Source organism: Halichoerus grypus, chromosome 12 (assembly GCF_964656455.1).
Source record: "Halichoerus grypus chromosome 12, mHalGry1.hap1.1, whole genome shotgun sequence".
Classification (NCBI taxonomy): domain Eukaryota; kingdom Metazoa; phylum Chordata; class Mammalia; order Carnivora; family Phocidae; genus Halichoerus; species Halichoerus grypus.
Genome location: NC_135723.1, coordinates 87,570,264 through 87,591,283, shown reverse-complemented (window position 1 = coordinate 87,591,283; position 21,020 = coordinate 87,570,264). Strand labels below are relative to the sequence as shown.

Genomic DNA, 21,020 nt, shown 5'->3' with positions numbered 1-21,020 from the left:
AGATGTATGCTCATTACTATTTCTCCATACAAGCACAATCTCTAGGACTGCATCAGTAACCTGACTCCTTAAGGCTTTGGTGATAGTTTTCCTGGAGTTTGCTGTGATAATGAGTCTAGACAGCCTTGATCCATTAAGGACCATGCCTGCTGTCTTAATGCATTCCCTCAAGTAATTCAATCATGTTTATTTGGGAGAGACTCTGAGTTATCTTAGGGACATTCAAATACCAGGTTTCTTGAGATATGCTAATATATTTAAATTATAGAGGGGCTTCCTGATTGCATTAGAAATGCATCCATCTTCTCCTTCTTGTCTTTGCAGAGGGCATGCCACAGGCTTTGTCACAACCAAATGCAAACTTCTCCTAGGTTGGGACTGCTAATTATATTTTGAGGAGCAACTCGTTTTTGTCTCAGTAGTTATTCATCATCCACCAAATAAAATAATATCTGAAATATGTGTGGCACACATAAATGTCTTTCACCCAACTCCCAGGAAAATACATGTGTGGATGCGTCCCAAGAGTAGGTTTGGTAGACAGTCTCAAAGACTGAGAAGAAACTAACAGGAAAAATAAGCAGACATTTCAGAAATACCAGGGTTGGAAGAAAAAAACATCTACTCCCTAGTAGTACAGTTCACATAAATTGCTAGAAAGGTTTCAAACTGTCAGCAGAGGCTTCCTTCCTTTCCCCGATCCAAACTACGAGTAAAACTTTCTGCGGAAGCACCAAAGCCAATGACAAAATTCCTCTAACATTTACATCTGTAATGGTTTTTCTTCTCGAGAGAAGAGGAAATATGGGGAAATGAGATTTTTGACAGGCTTTGTGATGTTTAGAAAGGTAGAAGTATGTTTGCAAACTTCAAACCTGAATGACTTGTTCTAACACCTTTTCTGACAGGCAACATTAAACAAATGTCTAGCATAGGAGGTTCCCCTGGCGTGTGCGCCTGGGCTTGAGGAAGGGAGGAGAGAAGGAGTTTCATGTGCTGTCATGGGAAATTAACGGTCTACCTTAAGGTGGTTTACGGACTGTCATTTTTAATCAAACACAGGCAGCCCATCCGCTAACATAAGCATTCAAGAGAGCAAATTAAGCCACTTTCTAGTAGGAATCAGGTCTCCTTAAGTAACTGTACCACAAAACACATTTGGAAATTTATCTTCGGAATTTCTTTCTTTGGATACCAAAAGCAACCCTGAGAAGGTACAAATCTGTTTAGGTGGCAATGACCCTAAGGCACATGGGAGCACAAAACCGGAACCATGACTTGTGTATGGTCACCTAACAACCAGCTGTCTCTCCTCATTATCATGGTTCTGACGGTGAGAACCATAAGACATGGCTCTCCATGAAAAGCTTACATTATTAATTTACTCACCCAACATTTACTGAGAAACTAGTTTGTGCTAGACGTCAGCGAAGTCCCGGGTATGCAAAGCCAATCAAGAAATGGTCACTAATATCTTCTTTATGAGGAAGAAACATGAGAATAAATAGAGAATAATTATGTGTTAGGTCAGCAAGGGCACAGAGGAAAGGGGAGGAGTAAGAGAGGTGTCAGACGGTATCCTGGAAAAGATGTTGCTCAGGGATGAATAGAAATAGTTTAGGATGGCAAAACAGACTATAGGAAGTATTTAAGAAGATGAAGGAAATGAGGTTTAAAAGACAGGTCTACAATCCTGTTTTTCTCATCCACCTACTAACTGGAAAGAATGTGAGAGCCTAGATGTGAGAGGAGCCAAAAAATGGAGGTGACTTAGACCCCCAATCACCTTGTAGTACATCCCATGAAGAACCTCGGACAGGCTCTCTCCATGCCTGCACTACCATCCAACATGGGGCAGAAAGCACAGGATTTAGGCAGAAGCCACAGGCTCATGTCCTGTCTCCAATACTGTGTTGCCTCAAAGAAGGAACTGAATGTTCGAGCCTTCAAACTATTCCTCAGGGTTGTTATGCTGGCAGAATAAGACAATGTACTTGCAAGTTGCTATTTTATTGTTAGCTAATGCTATTATATAATTTATATAACTCAAATACATGCATAATCATAGTAATAAAGTTATTATTTATGTTCTAGTAGATCATGGCTTTGTATGCTGACCTCTCCTTTTAGACCTTTATAATTATAAAATAAATATAGCCTCGTTCCAATAAGTTCAGAAAATATAGGAAAGTATAACAAAGAAGATAATCCCACATTTATTTCTAGGTATATATGTCCTCATAAATAAAGATATATATGTATATATTTTGATCAAAATGTGGTCATGCTATATTTCTGTTTTGCAACCAGCTCTTTACTCAGTATATTTAACATATCCTTCTATGTTAATAAAAATACATCTACTATATAATTTTCAGTGGCTGGACAATGTTGTATGCATAGAACATAATGTATGCAACCAATATCCTCTAGATAGACAGCCTAATATATGAATATATATAGATCTTAGCTAAACATTCCCTGTGATCTGTCCATTTCAGTCTTTTACTCCTTCCCTTTAACCCACCCTCCCACTCACATACCTCTGTTATCCTTTTGCGTTGTTTCTTTGCCAGAACATTTGTATTTGATCTTGAGGATTTTCTGTAAGTCCTCAATTCTGCATCATCTGATTCAATATTATATTAAGCTTCACTTTACTGTACAATTTTTCAATGACTTAACCTATAAACTCTCATCTCCACTACAAAGGCCATTAGCACATCTGGCTCACACCTTTCATCCAGGAATCCCCTTCCTGTTCTTCACAAATACTTTCTCCTCACACCCATCTCCAACTTCCAAGCAAACATCTTGAGTTTGAATATAATCCAGTTTGTTTCTCATCCCTAATCTTGTACCTTCTTCCAAAACATCACTATTAATTGTGGATGTTTTCTCCTAATAGGGGCATTATTTTCCTATTCTAAGATTTTCATTGAGTGTGGGTATATATTTTTTAAATGTTATTATTTATTTAAGAGAAAGAGAGCACGAGCAGGGGGAGGAGCAGAGGGAGAGGGACAAGCAGACTCTGTGCAGGGCATGGAGCTGACACTGGGCTAGATCCCAGGACCCAGAGATCACGACCTGAGCTGAAATCAAGCCTCTGACACTCGGCCGCCTGAGCCACCCAGGAGTCCCTCTTTTCATGTGAGACATAATTATGAAAAGAGTGACTCTGGATGTGTGGGAGCAGGGGAATCAAAGTTTTCTAGGTGGACTCCTGGATTCTCCTGGATTCAGATCACTGGAGAGCTGGCGGCCTCATCTCTCGGGACAGGGAACACGGGAAGGGAAGAGGCAGATGCAGATCAGCACACCAGGATGTAGGTATGTGCACAGGAGTAGAGGCTGGGAACGAAAGATTTAGGCAATAAGACCAACAGTTCAAGTTTTAGAACTGAACTCGCTTCCTGGACTTTTTGAGAGAGTTCCAGTTTGGAAATAGTATCTTGCAAGTAAGAGCTAAAGCTACTGAATGGGTGGAGATAATGGTGAGTACACAGAAAACAGTCCAAGACAGGCTCTGTGGAGGACTTGCATTGAGGGAGTACACAGAGAGAGTAGAACCTCAACAAGCCTAAGAACGAATGGTCTCAGGTAGAACCAGAGGCCAGAGATGGCGATGACGTCAGTAGGTCAGTAGAATATAGACTGAATGGGAGGAGAGAGAAATGAGCAGGAATACTCTCCAGCAGCTTAGTAGGAAGGAAAAGAGGAATTTAATTAGTAGGTGGGAGAAGGAGGATGGGATATGCAAGTTTAAGAAAAGAGATTTTATAAAGGGCAGAGATCGAGCACATTTGTAGGTCCCAGGGAAGGAGCCAGCAGATCAGAAAAGACTGAAGACCCAGGAGAGACCAGATTAAACAATAAGAACAAGATCCCAGAGGGGATGGAGGGGAATTGGATTCACTAGAGGAGGAACAGCCTCTGAAAAAGGAAAGAGCACACAAAATGGGCTTTTTTGTCATGGATTTTCTTTTATTCTCAAATTACCACAATACCTAATTAGGAACAAAACTTCCATAAAGGCAAGGACAATGTCTGGCACATGGTAAGCACTCAGATATTTGTTGAATACAATGAATAAATGGATGAAAATAATAAACAGAAAAACATGACTAAATTGAAGAATTTTTCCCCAAAATTCAGGCTTTCTTTAAGTACACTCAATTCCTATTGAATGTAGGAGTTGCATCTTGAAAAATCAACGTCAATCAAAACGCACGTAAAAAAGAAAATGTAATGAATTAAGGCGTGTAAAACAGAAGGACTTCCAGCTTTCAGAGAAGGATGTTGCTTCCTCTTTACTCTTTAGGGAAATCCTCATTTCAATTTTCTTGAAAGCTTCAAAATAAGAAAAAACTGTAGATTCACTCAGTTGCATTTCTGGGCACTGATGCACCTTTATCAAGCCTGCTCAGCATTTAGAATTTCATTTTTAAAGAATGGATAGAGTGGTCTCTTTTTATACAACTGTTTTTGCTTTTCTTACTTCCACTCCTATATCCAAATTTTTTTCCCAGAATACTCTTCGGGACACCTGGGTGGCTCAGTCGGTTAAGCGTCTGCCTTCGGCTCAGGTCATGATCCCAGAGTCCTGGGATCAAGTCCCGCATCGGGCTCCTTGCCCAGAGGGGAGCCTGCTTCTCCCTCTGCCTGCCGCTCTCCCTGCTTGTGCACTCACTCTCTCTCTGACAAATAAATAAAACCAAAAAGCAAAAGTAAAATATGCAGACATGATATTGATGGCATTGCTGGTGCTGGCACCCTGAGCACACTGGGCAGGGGGAGGGAGCTGCGGCTAGCAGGGCATCGCTGCCAACAGGGACTTGTAGTGACCACCACCGGAGAGGCTGCAGTCGTAGGAAAGCCCAGAAGGCAAAGTGGCTATGGCACGTGTGACGGCACAGAATATATATTCCATAACCAAGCAGCTGAAGTGAAGGCAGTGAATAACTGTAATTAACAACAGGTTCAAGATGGCATAAAGAATTCAAAATACAAATGTTTTAATTTGCAAGAGTTAAAATGCAAGGTTGTAAAGATCTACTGAAAGAATATTTCATGTCCATCAGGTTCATCTTGTGCTTTTAAAACTGGTCCACCCACTTACCCATAATTTGCTCATTTACTCAAAACATTTTTACTCCCTTCCTATGATGGACCAGAACCACGTAATTTACATACCTACTCACTAAAATTATGTTAGTGCCTCCAATCTAGCCCATGCCCACTCATTGCTTCCTGTGATACTCCTACAACCCACTGGTTCTTGGTTAATCCTTCATGTAACACTTCACCGCCCCCACCTGGCTGAATATATTGTTCCTAAACACCAGCCTACATATTGATGTTTGCCTAAGAATGCTGATTTAAATTGCCAATTATCTTACTTTGAAAAGGATGGTTCCTGAGATCAAGACCTGAGCTGAGATCAAGAGTCAGCTGCTAAACCAACTGAGCCACCCAGGCCCCCCAAGGTAATATCATTTTTACTTTCCTTGGTGTTCTAATTCATTCTCTTTAACAAAACTGGCAACCTATGTTAGTTGCCAATTATTTTTCATTGATTCAAAAATCTCAAAGTCTAGGAAATAGAGAGTCAATTAATTTTAGCTTCCCTGGCGTTTACTTCCAAGGTTGTAGGACACAGTCTATATTCCTCATCTAGTTAATGTGACTCTGGGCACCCTGGCTCACTGCCTGGCTAGGACATGGAAGAGCCCCTAGATCTCTTACTTGCCTGAGAGGCTCCTTGGCCCCCACAAGATAGGAAATCAAAATATTTCTTGAAAAGTTGTTTTGAAGAAGTTTAAATAGTAAGCAGTATTTAAGACCATAAGATCCTAATGAGTTCTCATTTATTCCAAAATAATGATTGAATATTGTGTTCTTATAACTGCAGATTTCAGTGGTATACGGATACAAGGGCTAACATAAAAGAACCAATGACTGCTGTTACTACCAGTGTGGGTGACTAACACAGACATAGTGTTGCACAAAAGCTACCAGACACCAAAGAGGACATACTGTATGATTCCATTTATATGAAGTTCAAGCACAGGCAAAACCAATCTACGTACAATGACAGAAATCCTACTGATGGTTACCTCTTATGGAAAGGTATTGACTGTCAATATGAGAAAGTTTTCTTGGGCACTGAAAATGAGCTACATCAATGTTCTCTATTTTGATCTGGGTCATGATCATACTTGTGTATACATAAACAAAAATTCATACAAATATATGAATATATATACAAATACTTAAGTAAAGAGTTGTACATGTTAATGTATGTATATCATATTGTAATAAACATGAAAAACAGATTAGCTTTTAAATTATTTTAGATTCTGAAGTCACAGAATCCAATTAAGATACTTCCATATTCTTCCACTAAAGAGTGATACCCTGGAAACTTCCTGACATTACGCTGTTTTCTTCTTGCTATGTATCAAACACTTTCTCACCTATATGATGTGGTAGCTTACAGGAATAGGCTTTAGAGAGTGCTCCTTGAGTTTAAAAATAGTAACCACCAAATAATTACTTTTCTTCCACAAGTGCAGAAAACTACTTGAGGATATTGAAAACTCCAGTATCTATTCCAACTGCAAAACAGAAAGACAGATCCAGCACCTCCAAGGTCAAAACCACCGCTCTTCCCAAAAAATGAAATTAAGGTCATTAAAAACTAAAACTTCTCTTGTGATACTTCCAACTGTATTCCGGTATCTGCTGTTCTTGCCTCCTTTGCTTGTATCAAAGAACTTTCCTTTCTCACTTATGAAATAACAAAGTTTCAAGAAAATATTTTTGCTTAGTTTGAGGTTTCTTCTTGTCGGTTTTTAACTACAAAAAGAAGATAAAAAGGGTTTTTGCCCGTGAAATGGAAAATATTTCTCTTGAAGTACTACATATTAAAAAAAAAAAGAGTAGGCAATATTAATGATTAAATGTCAAATGATAATTACTAAAAGTAAAAAAGTTAAAAATGACCAAGAAGAGCCCTTGGTGTTAGAATCCCTTGAAACAAAGCAAACAAAACAGAAGTAAGAGAATAAAATGAACAGGAGTGTGTGTTTGTGTGTGACAGAGAGAGAGGGAAGGTTTTCTGAGGGGCATGCAAGGGGAATAGCAAAATAATTTTCCAAATCATGCAGAGTATATTCAACAATGTACAGCTAACACCCAAAGGAAAAGAAGTTATATGTAAGGGACCACGTTTTTCCTGTAGGTATTCCTACATTATTTTTAATACCAAATTACATTATCAATTTAGGTTTCAAAATCAGATGTAAATGGGCCTGTGGCTAGACATAAGCATATTTCAATGAATGCTGAATAGGCATATTTTGGCTATTGCAGTCCAAGACAAACACATGTGCAGAATACACAAAAAGCACACAAATTATGTAAACATTTTGCACTGAAAAAAATCTCTGCTATCTTTTATGAGTAAGCTAATGTTAATTAATAATTACAAAATTTAATTAATAGAAAAACTGCACCAAAAATATCAGCATATTTAGGTCAAAATCAGCAGCAGTCATGATGATTTTAGGTTTATTTGCGCAGTTTCAGTCCCCTATTAGCTTTTAGCAGAAGAAAGCCAGCTTTCTTTTTGCCTTAAACATCACTAAGAGTTAACTTATATGAACAATTACTGGCACAGAAAAAAAAAAAAGAGAACAATATAAACAAGAGAAGAGAAATAAAAAGGAATGAGGAGAGAAGGAACTCGCTTGCAGGGAAGGGTGGAGTTCCTCTAGCAAGCGTGCTACATACAACATAACATGAATTTCTCTCTTACCCTGTGTCAGGAAGAGGAAAGTCAAAGCTGAAGGATGCAGAAGTCTACTATATACTATAAGTCCTTGGCTTACTAAATGACAGTCATCAGCATTACACTGAAATATGAAAAAGTAACCCAAATGAGCAAGACTGGAAGAAACCGATCTATCTACACAGAGCTCTGAGGTTGCATGGTAGATCAGAAATCACACTCTATGAAATCCTTGATCTCAAGAATGCAGACCTCACAGTTGAACACATAGTTAACTGCATCTCCAGGAAGGATACTGCCTTCCAAGGAAACCTTTCCTAGTTTTGCCAAATTCATTAGAAAATTCTTGTTACGTAGAGTAGAATCTCTTTAACATCCAACCAACCAACTAGTATTTTTTTAACATAATAAAAAAAGTAATTAATTAATTAAAAAAAAAGAATGTCAACCAACTAGTTCTAATCCAGATTTGTAAAACAACAAAAAACAAAACTACTTTATCTCCTTCATGTGACAGACATTCATATATGTGAAAATAGGTGTCAAATATTCTGTTTTTCTTCTCTGTTTCACTGACATTTCCACTTTTTTTCCTCATAAGGAACAGGCTGTACTTTCCTCCTCACTGGACTGCCATGCCCACTTCTCTTATTGTTGTCATTGAAACGTGAATTGGTATTTGGGTTGGAGCCTTGATCATCTCTCCATTTCAGTCGGTAACATAAAATTGCCAGTTAGTCACATTCAGTGTTCAGCCATGTACCACATACCATAGTCTGAAAATACGGAAGTAAAAGAAAAGCTTTGAAAAATAAATTTTAATCTCCGAAAGTTAATTTGAGGATTAAAAGCCTTTAACATTTCTCACATACATTCAAAAGCAGTTGCTCAGATGTGGGGTTTGAAATCTCAATGTACCACTACTCAGTGCTTCACAGACCTTCACGGGTCAGACAGTCTGAAAATATACCACTATTTTTCATAATTCTGAGGACAAGGGAAAAAAAAGGTATGTTTCATAAAAATGCAATAGGGTAGCCACATTTCCTCCCATGCATGAATAATGTATGATCTACAATGTTATTTGCTAGACTGTCTAATTACTAGCATCTTTCAAAATGTCTATATAAGTTTTAGCTCATTAAGAACAAACATGTATCCGTATAAAAATATCACATACCTGTGAACACTCAGAATAATATTCTGCCAAATACCAATACACACATCAAACACAGGTATCCTACTCTTGTGCATTTCTCAAAAATAAAAATGTTGGGAAACGAAATACAGAATTATTTCAGCTTGTGACATTCATGCTTACTCTAAATAATCAAGCTTAAATCCCTCTTTCAAAACATACACACACACACACACTCTCCCTCTCTCTCTCTTTCTCTTCCTCTCTCTCTCTCTCTCTATATATATATATATAAAATCAAGGAATGATCCAGGGACTATTGCACACTTTCTAAATAAAAGTAAAAAAAAAATTGGCAGAAACAGAAGAGGCTAAATAAAAAAGCTTTTAAAGCAAGGCTTCTTCTATTAGAAACAGTTTTATAATCTGGGAAGGGGCTTCTATGATCTGTGAAAGAATGATAAAGCAAAAGTACTTCATACAACCATAAGCTTTCAATGTAGTAATAAGAGACAGTAAAGGTGAAAGGACAAAGTATCTAGGGTTCCAATAAATAACTACCAAAAACAAACTACGAAGCTAAGCTACAAGAGTAGTACTTTAGGATCAATGCTGTAAAAAGAAAGGAAATATAAAGTTCACCTTTATATTTCTCTATTTCATCCTCTAACAAACACTTTTTAGCTACAACAGAAGTAAAAAGAAACCAAAATACAAAAAAACAAAACAGAAACCACCCACTATTATACCACTTCTAGGTACGAAAGACTGATCTATTTCAGTATCATTACTAAAGAAAAAAAATAATTTTCCTTTATACTTTTATTGGTATCTGAAGAAGAAAAAAAAAAACCATTCACTTCAACAGACATGTGCTAAACACCCTTCCAAGTGACTCATTAATTCTTTTTTTTTTTTTTTAAGATTTTATTTATTTATTTGGCAGAGAGCGAGCGAGAGAGGGAACACAAGCAGGGAGAGTGCGCGAGAGAGAAGCAGGCTTCCTGCGGAGCAGGGAGCCCGATGCAGGGCTCGATCCCAGGACCCTGGGATCATGACCTGAGCCAAAGGCAGACGCTTAACGACTGAGCCACCCAGGCGCACCCCCGACTCATTAATTCTTTAAACAAGTTATTTATTGTGTGCCCCGTTCATGTAGAAGATACATTTGAACTGCTCTCCTCCCTTTATTGTAGAAGAAATGTTAGAAAAGGAGGTGAGAAAAAAAGACTGAAGGGCAGAGATCTAGGCTGTTACAGGAATGCAGATTTGGAGGTCTGAAGACCTAAAATGGTCTTACCAAATTCATTCACTTACGAGCAACAGTTAGTGCCAAAAAGTTGGAAAGATCTTTTGTGCTAGGCCAGGTTTAGACTAATATATACAAAATTCATAAGGAGTTCAGTGATTACCCAGAGTTATTTTCTATAAGAAAAAGAATTAGATTTGTTGGCAAAGTTTATTACACAAACCCCACAGGCCTTCTGCAAAGCAGCCCACCAAACCAAACTTCTTTAGGAGAAAACAACCTATAGTTCAGCCACAACCGCTCTGTAAAAACTCTCAGGTACCTAGAATGTCACAGGGAATAAATCCTTAATAACATGTTGATAAGCTAATGGCCTAATAACATTTGCTCAGTATCTCTGGATAATATTATCAAAGTGGACTACATATTTAAGGTTTATTTTCCCTATCAGGAGACACGAGTGTCAGGAGGGACAGAGATTTTTCACTATCCCGAACAGAGCTGTGCTAACGACTTCACCCCTACAAACAGGGCTTCCTGAGTGCCCCACATCCAGTAAGATAAATCTCAGAAAATAGTTTTTGCTGGTAGTCATTTTATCAGGCTTTCTCTAAGCCTTCAAAACCTTTGGAAGTTTCAGATCTAGTCCCAAATGCTTCTTATAAATTTAAATATAATGCCCTCCTTGTTGTTTTGACAAAAGAGAGAAGTTTCTACCTTGACTACCCATGTACGAAGCTCCTCACGTATCTGTCCCAACACGTGCTGCATGTCAGCAACACATACCCGTCTTCACGTCAGTCTGTTCACTGTTTCTTCGACATCTCCTCTTCTTCCTTTCCACCTACCGTTTCCCCCGCCTGGGTCATTTGGCCCTAGATATTCACACAGCTGCCTCCGGTACTTCATTTTCCAGTCTGACCAAAAGTCATTTTCTCAGAAAGCTCTTCTGACTGCGCCTTAACTAAAATAATGCCCCCACCTCCAGCAGTCACTATTCAAATTCCTCACTTTCATCCCTCATTCTTCCTAAAACTGTCACCACCTGATACTGTTTTCTATGTGTATTAGTTTACTTTTTTACTGTCTGATTTTTCCACCAGACTACATTCCACAAGGGTAGAGACTTAGATGGAGAGGAGTTGGCACAAAGTAAGTGCTCAATAAATTTTATTAAATGGATGAGCAAATGGATTTTTATAATGCTTAATTATAACAATGAATTTTATATGCCTTGGATCTACCAGTATTGTCAATGTGATAAGTACTATAATAAAACAAAAAATATAAAATGCCAAGTGTTAATCACAATTGACATTTACTGTGGAATATCATTTTTAGCAACATAACCTACTATGTTAATGGCATAATCAATTTTGGTGCCTTTCCTCGTTTGAGGTTTGGTTTCAACCACTTCCTGACCTCCTAACTTCAAGCCCTGCTTAACAATTACAGCGATTTCACAGCCAGGCCCCGGCGACCCCTTAACCAATTCCCTACACTGCTGCTAACTGGCAGTTGCTACATCTGACAAGATTAACTTTTAGAAGTTACTCTTCTCTGTAATCAGAGACAAACACAATTACATGTGATGATAACGTTTACTCGTTCTCCTGCCATTTGCCTTAAAAAAGGCACACAGCCAACCACAAAAATTCTGACCATCGTTATAGCTCAAGTTGCCAGGAAGTTTTATCTCCCTAACTAATCTAAATGCCAACCTACTCCTTACTGACCAATGAATATTTCATTTTTTGTTCTGCCCAGAAAGCCTTTAATTGCTGTCTGATTTTAATGAAGTGTGGCTGATAATAAATAGTGAAAAACGCTCACAGCCCAGATATTCAATATTCGAGTTGTGTTCAACGGAGGAAGCATCAGTGACATTTTTGCAACTTTAAATACCATCATCATCCACTGTCTCCAGCCTCTTACCTCTGCCAAGTCACCCCACTGTAAACATCTGTTCTTCAATTGTCTCATAAGAAACGTACTTCATATATGCAAAGTGATCATTACCCTAAAGAGCCAAATGTCTTTTAAAAGCTAGTTGAAGCAAATAAGCAAAAGAAACACATTGTCATTTGGACTTTTAAATTTTAAAATGCCAGGCCTTTGAAGTCCTTAAATATTATAAAAGCATTTTTCGGTCACAAAATCACAAACTTGAGAGGTAGAAAGCAAAATCCAGACCAACCAACTCCTTGATTTTATAGATATGGAAAACTAAGACACACAGGGATTTGGTCAACAAAAATTAAAATGTGGTCACTCGTACCCCCGCCCCCCCCAGCCCACATTCAGTGGTCTATCTCTCTCTCATGAAATACACAAAACTCCTTCCCATCTAAACACTGGCTCCAGTGCTAAAAGAATGATAAATTAATCACTTAATAAATTAATTTCCTGAGTTTGTTCTAATTGCAAAATTTAATGTACATTTTCTGCAATAGATAATTAAAGTTAAATGAGGTCATAAGAGTGAGACTGTAATCCAGAAAGGCTGGTGTCCCTATAAGAAGAGGAAGAGGTCATGTCAGGACACAGTGAGAATGCTTCCTTGGACTCAGGTGTCCTTACTCCGACCTGTCCCAGCTCTCAAGACTAGGGATTTTTGTTTCTCTAACAGTGATGGGCTACATGAAATCCCACTATTTCTCTTTGATGATTCTACCTTTGAAACTGAAAGCCTCCAGCTGTAGGAGGGTTGAATGCAACAGAGTCAAGGGCATAACTTTGTTTTCAAGAGCAGCACTCCCCACCAATTTGCCTTATTGACCCAGAAGGTATGCAATCACAAATGCATGCAATAAGTAAATAAATGAGAGATTAATAAAGCTTGAGAGTGTTTTTAAATTCTTTAGTTAGACGCTGCAAGCATTTCGATTGGTAAAGGAATAATTTTTGTTGTCACTCAGTTTTTGCTATATGAAGGAACTGTACTAACAATCTAAGGAACCATATATTCTCTGCTGGGGGGTTAGAGAATAAGGAATAGTGATAAATGAAAAAACAAAGGGAGAAATAAATTCTCTGCCCCTCCCCGCAAAATCCCACAAATAGCAGCCACAAGGTAACTTCAAATTTCCAGAAATGGCTACATTATATATTAATTATAACTACAAAGTGCTACTCTGTCTCTGTGATTGATACCTCAACAAAATGTATTTTGTTGATAAAGTTTACCATGATGGAACTATTCAAAAATAATTTGTGTAAAAAAAAAAATCCAAATGCATGTCTGCTCTAGACAAAAGAAATACCGTCATTCAGATTTCACCATTAACGTATTTTCTTTGTGTTTCCCAAATTGAAGGCCTATAAAAGAATTTATTAGAGTGAATCCATCCATTCCTCTTGACTGTTTTCAGAGAAAGGGAAAAAGCAGCAACTATGTCAGTGAGGGTGGTACTAGTTATTCAGCCTATCATTTTCAGGGTCTCTATTTTGGTGAAAATATTTCAGAATCTACCTAGGTTTAAGCAGAAACCTCTTCATTTCAGTATGTTTTGTTCACTTAGAACCAGAGGTAGCAAAACTGATTAGATAAACTCTTACCATCAAAAGCTTACATTAAGGCTTAAGTTTCACACAATGTGTTGTTAGGCTAAGAATAAAGCAAGCAAGATAATGCTATAGACCTCATTTTTCTAAAACATCATTCTCTGAGACAATTTTCTGGTTTCTTACCCAGAAAGAGAAAATAGTAAGGAAGAGCATTAAATAAACAAGTCAAAGGGGCCAGCAGAGTTAAGGGGTAGTGAACAGACTGGAGGTCCGTAGATTTGCCTCCGACACCCTGTGAGATTTCCTAGGGAAGAAACTGCAGTACTTAGAAGAAAAGTACAAAAATAAACTCGCAAGGTTGCCAGATCTGGGACCTTGTACAATGATTTTATGGGAGAACAGTAAAAATGACGGCTGAGAATATATAAAACAGCGTAATAGGAATGTGCTGTGTGGTGTTCTTGAACAGGGTGGTTCCAAGTTTTCAGTACGGGAAACTTTTATGCAGCAAAGAATGCGCTGCCCACTAAATAAAAATGATGGAAAGGACATTTTTAATAAATGAAGTATACACAAGCCACCTGCAGCATTTCAGGAAGAGAGAATACAAGTATCGCTAGACGTAGGGGAAAAGTAGCAAAGGGAAACGAAAACTCCATTCCCATGGAAAAAATCTCAGCTCCCTGAGAGAGACAGTGCAAGAAAACAAGGACAGTGTTTAAATGGCTGATAAAAGCCAACTTGTAGTAAGTTCCTTCTGAACTAGAGTTTGGGGACTTAGGAGAGGAAAACGAGGAGTCCCTGCATCTGAGCAGAAGCACGCAAGGAGGCGAAGTGCTGGGTGAAAGGTTATGCACCGGCTCACTACTGTCCAACTATGTACGGGAAAGGCTGCAGTCATCTACCTCCTGGTGCAAGAGATCCCACTCATCTCCGTCCTCACCAGTCATTGGAGTTTTGGGGCTTCTCAGTTTTTGCCGCCCATGCAACTACCAAGGGAACACCTTTAGGCAAGGATTCGATGTTATTTTTTCGTTTCCCCAGGACCTCGCATAGAATCAGGGCCCAATAAATAATCAGTGAGTAAAACTGAACAGAGGAACCTGGATCTGAACCTAATTTGTTGCACTTTTCACTTTAAATTTCAAATCCTATGCTTTAATTCCCCATCTTTCCATTCTTCTATGCTAACCCTCCCACTAGGTTATACGGTTTTGTAAATAGTAATATGCTAAATCACATTCACTTTGAGCTAGCACGGAAATAAAATGAGGGGCATTCCAAAGGATGGAAAATATATGTATGCATATTTTATTTAAATAATCCCATAAAAATAGGAGTGACTATTTCTAAAGAAGAGTCCACACCGAACTTAGAGAAGGAAAACATGCACCGTAAGTGTTCAATATACATTTGTCGATCATGAATAAATGAATGGCTACAGGAGAAATGAGAAAACTTTAAATATATAGAGTAAAAATGAAATGCACTAGTATAATGCACACTGACTCTCCTCATTACCAAAACTAAACTTCCAAGCTTTAGAAGAAATAATAAATCCAATAATCAACAAATGCTGAAGTGTAAAAACTAAAATTAAAAAAAAAAACAACCAAAACTATAAGATCTTAATCATTTGAAATTCCATAAGCCCATTTTGAGGTTTCAGCTGAGACTTTATAATGGGTTTGAGAAGCAAGGTTACAATTTGAGCCAAAGGCTAATTTAAAGTCTATAATGATCACCTGCTTAGAAAGGAATTAACTTGCCTCGCAGACCCCATAATATTCTTGTGACTTCCATTAAGAGTTACACAGAGAATGAATGTAAACTGTATCATGCAACAAAACTTTTAATCAATAATAACATTCAGAATGAAAGCAGAGACCAATCGAGTGAGTAAAACTAGTATGAGTATTATCAAGTCTTAAAACAACTCTCTTGTAAAGAAGGATAAATGCTAAAAAATAATTGTTAAGAATTGCAATACATTAAACTCTACTCATACTTTAGCAAAAATGCATTTTATTAACTGTCAGATAAGGGTAACTTTTCTTCCCCAATCTCCTAACTTCACATTTATAAAGGGAAAAAAAAAAGTTTATAGAGAAAAAAAATCTCCTGAAAAGTGACTGACAACCACAGCTAAAAAACTTCCAAAGGTCTTCTTCTATGCTTTGGAACAAACCTAAGCATAAGGATTACATTTATCCATGCCATGGCGTAACTTAGCAGTAAATTATGGCATTAAATCTAGGTTAGAAGATGCCTATAATGATTAAGGTATTTTCCCATTTTCCTAACAATTAGCAACTTTAACTAAGTAGAAATCAATTTAATTGAAGAGGAGAGTGAATACTAAACCAATTACCAAAGTCAGGTGTAATAAATATGAGCACTGTTACTTAATCTAGAAAATCTAGATGTTGTAATTTATGTATTTGTATAGAAAATCAACTAAATTTATAGAGGAATAGTCTTAATTCTCTTAATTCCAGGATTCCTAAATTATATGATTTACTTTTGCAAATGTTTGCTAAAACAGATTTTTCAAAAGATTAATAATGCTTCTTTAAAAATCTCTTGTTATTGCATGAAAGGATTTTTTTGTTGTTTAATTTACATATTTGTGTTTCGGCATTTAAAACTAATTGGGTGAAGTATTCCTGTACAATTTTTAAACCTGTTGCTTAGGTAAGAGATCTAAATTGAACTAGTTCTAATGATTTCGATTTAGTAAGTCTTGGTTAATGAGAAGGTAGGATAAGGATAATTCCAGTAATAAACTGCTTATGTTTTAGAAAAGTATATTCAATATTTATCTGGACGATTCAGCAGCATTTGCTTAACTGTTATTTCAAATGCCTCAAATATTATAGAAGTTACCTGAGGAAGTTAATGTGATGATCTGAGGCACCTAACCTTAAATGAACCCAAGAGTTTCTGGTCCATTATAGGAAAAAGCAAAAATATATATTGGTTCATTGCAGAGAAAACATACAATTAATATTATATTGGATATCTATGTTCAGAGAGTACCCTTTTTTTTTTTTTTTTTTTTTTTAAAGATTTTATTTATTTTTTTGACAGAGAGAGACATAGCGAGAGCAGGAACACAAGCAGGGGGAGTGGGAGAGGGAGAAGCAGGCTTCCGCAGAGCAGGGAGCCCGATGCGGGACTCGATCCCAGGACCCTGGGACCATGACCTGAGCCGAAGGCAGACGCTTAACGACTGAGCCACCCAGGCGCCCAAGAGAGTACCCTTTTTTATTGTAGCGAATAACGCTTAAAATATAATTCGCCATCTTAATCTTTTTTAGGTATACAGTACAGTAATGCTAACTATACGCACATTGTTTTATAACCAGGTTTCTAGAAATTTTTCATCTTGCAAAACCAAAACTTTAGATCCATTGAAGAATAACTCCCTTTTCCTCTCTTCCCAAAAAAGTTCCTTTTTAAAGATATTTAGGGCTTAGAAGTTTTTAAAATGCAATTATCACACTTTTATTTTTTTATAATCATCGGTCCACAATAACCTGAGCAATATAATAGATTTCAATCTAGTCAGCATCAAGTTGTCCTTTAATATATGAAACCATATACATGACTGCTATAATGTCTTTCAGTTTTTATAAGTCATGTTTGTTTCAAGACTTGCCAATCCTCAGAGGATATCTGAGTCATTAATATAAATTAGGGAGATAGGTCATGGGTCTGCCACTTTTTCCTGTAAAGGGCCTAAGTGTAAACATCTTAGGCTTTGTAGACCATATGGTTTCTCCTGCAAATATTCAATTCTGCAACACTGTAGCACAGAGCAGCTATGGACAGTGCATACACAGATGAGCAGGACTGTGCCAAGAAAAATGTATTAAAAACAAGAAAACCAGGTGACAGACTAGATTTCTCTTATGGGCCATGTAAGTTGCCACTCCCTGAAATAAAGAAGGGAATGGAGGGACAATGACAGAGAGAGGGAGAGGGGCCAGGGACAGGGAGTAGGAAACAAAGAAAATTATAAAAAAGTATTTATGGAGTATTACTCCAGAGAACAAATAGGTACTTAGCGGAGTTGACATTATTGGTTTTATTGACAAACTTTGATAGTGAAGCCCTAAAAATGGAACAAGTTTTTGTTTTGTCTTGTTTATTTATTTATTTAGGACTTGTTTCAATGCTGACTGACCTCCTGGCATTCAGTACGTCAGCAAAAATAATGAAAATAATGACTTTCAGTAAGTACATAGGATTCGACTTACCTTAGTAATGGGTGGAATATGACAGTAATATTTCTGGCTCCAGGTTTGCAGACAAATTTGGTTCCTCCACCTTCAATTAAGTTATCATCAGGACCCCCTTTCAGGAAAAAGAAGACAGATTTAGCTTATTAGAACTTTTATTTTTTTTTTAAGATTTTTTATTTATTTATTTGACAGAGAGAGACACAGCGAGAGAGGGAACACAAGCAGGGGGAGTGGGAGAGGGAGAAGCGGGCTTCCCATGGAGCAGGGAGCCCGATGCGGGGCTCGATCCCAGGACCCTGAGATCATGACCTGAGCCGAAGGCAGACGCTTAACAACTGAGCCACCCAGGCGCCCCAGCTTATTAGAACTTTTACAAAAAAATAAACCAAGGCTATTGAGATGAATGTTATGCTATCACAGGAAGGATTATCATTGAAAACAGTTGCCTTCAAACCTATACAATTATTTTGAGTGACTGGATCCAGTGAGTCTTCCTCGTTACATAAACTGTAGAGCAGCATTTTCACTCTGGAGTGAGAACATGGAAGCTCAGTAAAAAATAAATTGTGTTTTTAAAGAAACAGTGTAGGGCAAATCCAGTTAAACTTTTAGATCTACAATCACCAGTGTCCATCTTAGATAGCACAGCACGTGAAACTTTCCCAAAGAGGAAGTAGCATTCAAGGTTGTCCAGGGCTGTAAAGGTTAGAGCAAAGACCCATATAAACCTAACCTGACCACACTTCATCAAATCTAAGACCCCACCAATTTTAAGATACACTACTAACACTAATCTTTTTAAAAATCCTACTAATGAAACTATACAATGCTTCCTTATTACCTAGAAGGTTTTCTTTTCTCATTAAAAAGCTTCTTACAGTTTAAATATATACAAGTAGGTTATATAATTTATAAGTAAATATTTAAGATTTTTTAAGGCTTTAAGACTTTTAAAATAAATAGGTGTTTATCGTAAATCTCACACACATTTAATACAGAAATATAAGAAAAATAAATTAAGGTGTTCTTAAAACTACATGATTTTCAGAATCCAGCTTTTCTTAATGACTCAGAGTTGTCAATATCCTTGTTTTCTAAATGGTGTCACTAAGTGGGTTTCTTAAAGGAGTGTACTAGTATTTTATTCCAACTGCTGATACTGATTCTGCAAGGTTTAATGTTGATATGCACCTGATGCTATCAGAAGATTTAAAGGGAAGGTGTTCCTATACCGACCAAGATTCATAATCTTTCCTCAACCTATCCTTAAGAGGTTCATTAATTGAAACATTGAAGGCTCATGGTATGAGGAATATCCACTCAAGCTCACACCAACTGATGCAAAACAACTCATTTTGGCTGTCTTCTGGTCCACAGCCAGGAAGATGCCACTGACTTAAGATAACATCCTAATTTCAGCTGCTTTAAAACGTGAAAAAATGTGTATCTCAGGATGTTGGGAGAAATGCTCCCCCTCCCACACACACTACTCATGTTACCTACTATGAGAATGAAAATTAATGTAATCCCTGGCCTCTCTCTGTCTTTTACCCACTCTAGGGGAAGTGAAGTAATTCCCCTGGTAACATTGAGAAGACAAAGCCGAGCATGCAGGTCTCAGCAACCTCCTTATTCCACTTTAGAAACCAGAATGCCTGCAGATGGTAAGTGTTGTCTTGCAAAGTTGAACAATAAAGTTCTTGCTTTGTTCAGAGAAGGATGAAGTGGTCTAGTCCCTTCTGTAAGTGGGTGAGTAAATTTGTCTAATTTTGATGTTCAGTTAGCAAACTCATTTGGCTCTCAAACTAGACCACATCTTCCAGTCTAGCTTATGTCAGTATAAAAGTTGGAATTTCACCTTCCATCTACCTTATGTTATTTCTTAATGTTTCAGGAATCTGACAGTAAAGATAGATGCTATTTCCTGGGCTTCCTCAAAATTCTGACAGCCTACACTTAAAATATTTTTCTTTTTTCTAAATTCAACATTTTCTTTCTAATTATAGCTCTTTGCATGATACCAAACACAACTAAATCTCATTTGATTTATTATCTATCTTAATGGTCTCTGAGGTATCGTGGAGATTGACTGATAAAAACACGTGAAGCCTCAGAAATCCATACCCCGGATCATCAAGACTTCCCAGAGGCATCAGAGTCTAGACAAATCCCATTTGGATCAGTTGTTTCTACCAACTAATCACAGCATGGCTTTTCTTCAGAAAAACAGAAAATATAATGGAATGTACAGCTCTTGATTCAAAATCATGAACTATTTTTTCTCATTTGAAAAAAAAATCCATCTTGTATTACTATATTTGCACCAGAGATATTAGTGTTCTGCTAAGTCAGTGGTTTTGCAAAAGGAGAGCATCGAGACTATCATAAACACTACCCCTTTCACAAAACCCTCCTCTAAAAGTCACATGGTATGGTTCCAAACAAACGGAACAGAATAAACAGATCTTCTTTATCAACACTTCTCTAAGATCATAAAACGAAGTCAGTACTGAATTACCAAGGAAACGTGTATATGTGTAGAAAATAAACAGGTTATATTCTGCACTCCAGGCGCAACGTAAATAGCTTCCTATGAAATAAATATACACAACAATATAATGCATTCATTTACGGAAGATGGGCATCTCTTCTAAGGACAAATGCGAGTTAGACTACAAGATCTCCAATGATTTCTAAAAATTTGTAGGTTCTATGATTTTAGATACTCAATAATTATATACAGACCTGATGAACCTAGCTCCAGTCAAACCAGTAGCAGCTTCGGGCACACCAAACGCATTGGCTGTGGGTGCATCGCCGTGTCCTGCTCCGCACCTGGCTTCCATCTGGAGGGCCCTGCCCCACTCTGACCAGTTCTTTAGGCACCAGGTCTAGCCTTAAACTGTTGAGTGGCCCTCTCCTAATGTCCACAACTCCATTAGCAGTGATTTTATATAAAATAACCTCAACATTGGTCACCTGTATTGTCACTTGTTTTCTAATGCTTATGTAACATTTTCCTACCTGGAATGGAACTTCCTGGAAAGTGGTTCTAAAAGCATACATTTGCTGAATGAAGGAAGA

The 21,020-nt window shown here is 37.5% G+C and overlaps 1 protein-coding gene across 3 annotated transcripts in view; it reads right to left on the bottom strand.

Moving 5' to 3' along the window:
* EXOC4 (exocyst complex component 4) overlaps positions 1 to 21,020 on the bottom strand; it is a 729,394-nt gene that overhangs the window by 388,196 nt on the left and 320,178 nt on the right. For 2 of the 3 annotated variants that reach the window (XM_036091687.2, XM_078059577.1), the window contains exon 10: positions 17,952 to 18,048. In XM_036091687.2, coding sequence (XP_035947580.2) covers positions 17,952 to 18,048 — 97 coding nt within the window. Of the gene's footprint in view, positions 1 to 4,236; positions 4,354 to 17,951; positions 18,049 to 21,020 lie in introns of those variants that run through there. The other variant, XM_078059578.1, reaches the window with a different exon arrangement.